General features: G+C 34.9%; 2 protein-coding genes across 3 annotated transcripts; one reads left to right on the forward strand and one right to left on the reverse strand.

Moving 5' to 3' along the window:
- Nucleotides 1–2,965: 2,965 nt before the first annotated feature.
- LOC111211610 (40S ribosomal protein S29) lies at nt 2,966–4,022 on the reverse strand. The gene is made up of 3 exons (XM_022712828.2): nt 3,840–4,022; nt 3,246–3,345; nt 2,966–3,157 (listed from the first exon to the last, which is right to left on the reverse strand). Exons 1-3 carry the CDS (start codon nt 3,899–3,901, stop codon nt 3,149–3,151), a joined length of 171 nt encoding a protein of 56 aa, XP_022568549.1. The 5' UTR covers nt 3,902–4,022; the 3' UTR covers nt 2,966–3,148.
- A 51-nt stretch (nt 4,023–4,073) lies between these two features.
- On the forward strand, nt 4,074–5,179 carry LOC111211609 (protein BUNDLE SHEATH DEFECTIVE 2, chloroplastic-like). 2 transcript variants are annotated; one of them, XM_022712827.2, is made up of 4 exons: nt 4,074–4,379; nt 4,453–4,489; nt 4,836–4,889; nt 4,976–5,179. In XM_022712827.2, the coding sequence occupies exons 1-4, from the start codon at nt 4,104–4,106 to the stop codon at nt 5,026–5,028; spliced, it is 420 nt and encodes a 139-aa protein (XP_022568548.1). In that variant the 5' UTR covers nt 4,074–4,103; the 3' UTR covers nt 5,029–5,179. The 2 variants fall into 2 exon arrangements, with proteins under 2 accessions (XP_022568548.1, XP_022568547.1); XM_022712826.2 differs by having other exon boundaries at nt 4,075–4,379; nt 4,806–4,889.
- The last annotated feature ends 441 nt before the right edge of the window (nt 5,180–5,620 follow it).

The raw sequence follows: 5,620 nt of genomic DNA on the forward strand, positions 1-5,620 counted from the left end.
CTGATAAACATTGGCATGTTTTGAGATCATTGCTTGAGAATTGTGTTGTTTTGAGCTTTGATGATATTCTTATTTACAATACATTCTTTGAAATATATGTTGAGCCTTTGATAAGTGATTTTCAGTCTGAACTTAATCATTTGTGTTCTGATTTTTTGAGAAAGTTAGGCACGTTTTGAAGTTGTTCTATATTATTTTGTGCTTTGATACCATTTTGGTCTGTAATATTTGATTTGATGTGCATTTTCTGAAACAAGTGCAACATGTTCTCAGAAAAAAACGCTTGGTTAATTGATCAGATTGAGAACATGTCTTGCTTATATGACATTGGATATCTAGTCTTTGTTTTGAGTGTCAAGGATCAACAGGTTCAGTCTCAAAGGAGTGTAAGGAACGAAAGCAGAGAATATACTTATCAGCCTGAGATTTGGAGATAGACGTACTTGAGGAAAATGGCTTCAAAATTCCAAGGAAGTTTATGTCCAAAACGTTACTTTGATGTTGTTTTCATGCTTATTTTCTTGATCATTTGTCTCGTTTCTTACTTGTTTTCTTTTGATTTCGGGGATACAGATTTGAAGAAAAATCTTTTCAAATGAAGAGGGGATGATGTAACCATGGCTGAGCCAGCTGATTATATAGCAAAGGACAAACCATGGCTGAGCCAGCTGTTTATATAGCAAAGGACAAACCATGATGGATAAAAAGCGAGCATACTGAGCTGAAACCAGCTGAAGTTACCAAGGATAAGTTGAACTTGCTGAGTGATACTAGTTTGGAGCTGGATAAACTGAGTGACACTAACTTGGAGTTAGATGAGCTAAGTGATGCTAACCTGGATCAAGATGAGCTAAGTGACACTGAAAAAGTAGTTGGTTTAGGTGCTGGGCGAAATGAGCCTTTTCAACCCAAAAAGAAGTTCACAACAAGTTTACTATGGAATTGTGTCTTGCCAAGCCCATCCATTCTCCTTCAAACCATCATATCAGCTTTCAGAGGAATCAGGGAAAGGTAATGTTATCATAAGGGATTCATCAGATAGGGCAAAAGAAAAAGAGGTTAATTTGATGAATGAACTAGATTTGTAGTAGGCCTGGGCGTTCGGGTACTCGTTCGGGTTTGGGTCGGTGCTTTGGATTTTCAGATTTTCGGATGGAGAGGTACAGAATCCGTTCAGGTTATTTTATACTTCGGATCGGGTTCAGGTTTATAAGGTTCGGGTTCGGGTATTTCGGGTATAACCGAACTGTGTAACAAATAAAAAAAAATTATATGTATCCTTGATTTGACTTTGTGAGACCAGAAACAATATCGTTGAAGTTAGAAGATTGAACAACTTAATATAGGATTTATGATCTTTCTAATTTGTTATTACGTTGAGGAACACGAGTATGTATTCTTTTTCTTTGTGTAATTTCTATTTGTATTATCTTGAATAGAAAATGGTAAAGAATCTATCTATTCATAAATCAAAATCAAAGAGACATCAAAATCAAACAGAAATCAAACCTGGATAATCATGAATGTTTGAGCTCATGCATGTGTAAAGAGCAAAGAGAAAACAAACCGCAAATTCTACTTGTAATCAAACATAAATCAAAATCGCAAAGTATAGTAATTCATACATGTAATCGATCATAAAATGAGTTTAAGTATGTACTGAACATATACGTTGAAGACGGAGTAGACAGAAAGATGAATGGGAATGGAAGATGTAAGCTTAGTGTTAGTAGTATATATAATATTCGGGTACTTCGGATAATTGGTTCGGGTATCGAATATAACCAATCGGGTACGGGTATCTGGACTGGTTGGATCTTAAACCAGTTCGGGTTTTTTTTTAACTTTGGTTCGGTTTTTGGTTCAAGTTTTTCAGATCGGTTCGGATTCGGATTTTAGTTAATATTCTCACGCCTAATTTGTAGTATAAAATTAGAGAGATATAAAGAGAAGAGTTCTTCTTGGGTTCACACCTTAGGGTGAACCTCTAGGTTCACCAGCCAATAGAATTTCATTATTTCAAATCGATTTCTTTTAAAAAAGAAAATAAAATATTTTCAAGTTATATTATGTTTTTAAAATAAAAAAGTAAAAAAACAAATAGCAGTTACAGAAAAAAAAATTAAAAAAAATCTTTTTAACGTTGTCAGCAAAACACTAAACCCTAAATCCTAAACCCTAAACCCTTTGGGTAAACCTAAACCCTTGGGTAAACCCTAAACCTTTGGGTAAACTCTAAGCCCTTGGGTAAACCCTAAACGCTTGGATAAATTCTAAACTCTAAATAAAAACAAACCCTAAAACTCTAAACCCTAAATCATAAATCCTAAACCCTTGAGTGTTTTAGTGTTTAGTGATTTTGATTTAGAGTTTAAGATTTATCCTAGAGTTTAAGATTTATCCTAGAGTTTAGGGTTTACCCAAGGGTTTAGGGTTTAGGATTTAGGGTTTAGGGATTAGGATTTAGGGTTTAATGTTTTGCTGACGATGTTAAAAATATTTTTTTTTATAATTACTACTATTTTTTATTTATTTCTTTTTACCTTTTAATTTTAAAAAGATAATATAATTTGATAATATTTTGTTTTCTTTTTTAAAAGATATCGAATATGAAATAATATAATCCTATTGGTCGGTGAACTTAAGAATAAGTTTAAAGAAAGGATGAGAGAGAAAGAGTGAAATAGTCGGTTAGTGAAATATGGTTTTTCTGTTATAGGATAAAATTTTCCAAGAATAACCCAACTGGAACTCGTGCCTAATAAAGGAACCGAAACCAATCCTAACCACCCATTTTGGTTCAGGAAGTTACGGGTATTAAGCTCATGGCAATTATTGAAAAAGCATTTTCATGTTTCAAATTTTTGTTTAGACACTTAAGCTTTTGTTGCGTTTAATGTCTAATACAACCAAGATTATGTCATTCAATTACAAAATCGCGTTGATATTTTGACCATATAGAGCATTGTTCCATGAAACTTAAGCTTTTAAGAGAAAATACATAGGTATTTAGAGAGGTCCACCAAGTTATTCGATACCTCCCCACAAAATTGAAGTGCATTAAAAAAAACTAAAACAGTTTCAGAGACAATTGATTGACGCCATCATTTTTGCGTATTACAAGCATCAATCAAGAACTGGTGCTTCATTAACGATACTGCAGCAACGACAGAACAAAAAGCAGAATAAGAAATCAGGCAAAGAAATCAAATCGTGGAGATGATGAATATGATTGAATTTATTACCTTGATGAATCCAATGTCCTTGGCATTGCTGCGGAAACACTGTCTGCAGCAGTTCAGACCATACTTCCTGATCAGCCCGTGGGAGTTTCCACACACACGGCTGCATAATAATACAATAGTTAGAATCTTGACTAGACTACACTAACTGCACATGGTGATGAAAACAATCTTATACATAAGATAATCTCACATTGTGTGAAGAGAGAGAGAAGCCAAGATAAGCAAATCTCAGCGATACAAAAATCAATGTAAATAACTCTCTCTTTTCTATAGACAATCTACAATCAGTCAAGGATTTGTGGTGGTGTGTAAATTAAAATTTCAGATATGAGAGCAATACACAATTCATCATAGGAATTAATCTCACAGTCTCTATCTAACAACATATTCAGTCAATATTGTGGAACATATGCATCAAAGTCTCAGAAACGCAAACAAAATGATAACAAAAAAAAAAAAAGACGAAAGGAAACCATACAATCGAGATTCATCAAAAGCTAAGAGAAATACGGCACAGTTTGAACAATTAAAAAATCGACTTCTAGGATGCAAACAAATCAAAGTAAAAGGCAAGAGAGGAAGACGACGATATACCAGGTGCGTGAGCCAGGACCGTACTTCTTCGGATGAGAGTTCCACACGTTGTCATGACCCATTTCGTCGGTTGCTCACAGAGGAAAGAACAAGCGGCGTATGCGAAAACCCTAGAGAATGTTTATTTGAGGGATAACTGGTCCTCTTTTTTTGTACAACCAAACAAATGGGCCTCCCCGTTTTTAAAGGCCCATTAATGAGTAAATTCTATAAACTTTGTTTCGTCTCCACAAGTTCATATGTTTTTGAGCTCGTCGTCAATCTATGGCCACTCGACCTCTCATCTCTCTGCAACTCCTTTCCTCTCTTTCATCTTTTTCCTTAAACCCAACCCGGCAATCTCTCTTCTTGCCCAATTTCACTAAACCCAAAAGATTATCTAGGAGAAGTGGTGTTCATTGCTCGGCTAATCTCATCACTCACCCTTCCGTTCTCTTCTTAGGCAGCTTCGATGGCGGTGGATTCGTCGATACACAGACCTTCATTGTCACCATCAGTCTCGTCGTTGCCATTGCCCTTTCTCTCTTCCTCGGATTCAAGGTTCATATCCAATCCCTATCCTTTATATCCGTATCACAGATTCTTGAAATTGTGGGGTTTTTGATTCTTGCAGGGAGACCCAGTTCCATGCGAGAGATGTGGTGGAAACGGTGACTTGACTCTCTTTTATATTTACTCATGAGATTACCTTCTTTTACCTTCATTTTAATATGCAAAAATGATCAAACTCAAGTGGATGGCGTTGAAAGTTCCGACATTTAACAACCACGATGATTCTTTCTTGCATATTGTTCAACACAATACCTTACGCTTGCTGTATAGGATAGTTCCATTGGGTACTTTCATTTTTATGACTTGTTTTGCTGGAAGTGAGTATTTTTCAGAGACTTCTTAAACTACCTCAGATTAGTATGTTTTAAGTCTTCTCCTTTTTCTTTTGTGTGTTAAATGGGTTTGCTTAAAAAGGCGGAACCAAATGTGTCTTCTGCCTTGAAGGTAAGATGAAGGTGGACTCTGGCATCGTTGACTGCAAAGTCTGCAAAGGTTCAGGTACCTAACTAAACCATCCCTTTTGTGCTTAACACTTTCTTACTTCCTTAATAACATATGAATTGGTTTTGCTTTGTCCAATATAGGTTTAATTTTCTGCAAGAAATGTGGAGGTTCTGGATATTCTCGCCGTTTATAAATATATATATAATAAATCCTTTACTAGTGCAATGAAATTGTTTTCAACATTGGTTCTTTCGGACTATATGATAACATTTCTAACTTGTTTATACTCATAAAACAATAGTGCGGACCATTCCTTGGTTAAAATGTCATCCTCGGTTTTTCAATTTCAACTTGTTAGATCCGTTCAAAGGAGCAGATGATGGATACCAAAAATAAAAGTTAACGTTTCCTTGACAAGTTGTGACACGCAACTCAATTTTAGACTGACCATTCTGACGGGTTGTTAATGTTATGATCACATTTTAAAATATTAAACAACACTACCACAATGCATGATGTACTGAAGTATTTTAAAATCAAATTCATAGAAGATAAGTTCTACGGTTTACTAATATGCAAGAAAGTTAATGAAGATATATGTCGGGGATAAATCCAGAAATTCTGCTTACAGCAAAATGCCGCTTAAATGATTTGTGACCCCCTGGTCATGTTTTACTCTTGCCTCCGGATAAAATACAAAATCTATACTATCAAAAGAGAACAATTCTTAAAAAATCTATTTATGAAAGGTTATTAGATCATTTCACTAAAAATTTAACATGTTA

This window comes from Brassica napus, chromosome C3 (assembly GCF_020379485.1).
Source record: "Brassica napus cultivar Da-Ae chromosome C3, Da-Ae, whole genome shotgun sequence".
In the NCBI taxonomy this organism is placed as follows: domain Eukaryota; kingdom Viridiplantae; phylum Streptophyta; class Magnoliopsida; order Brassicales; family Brassicaceae; genus Brassica; species Brassica napus.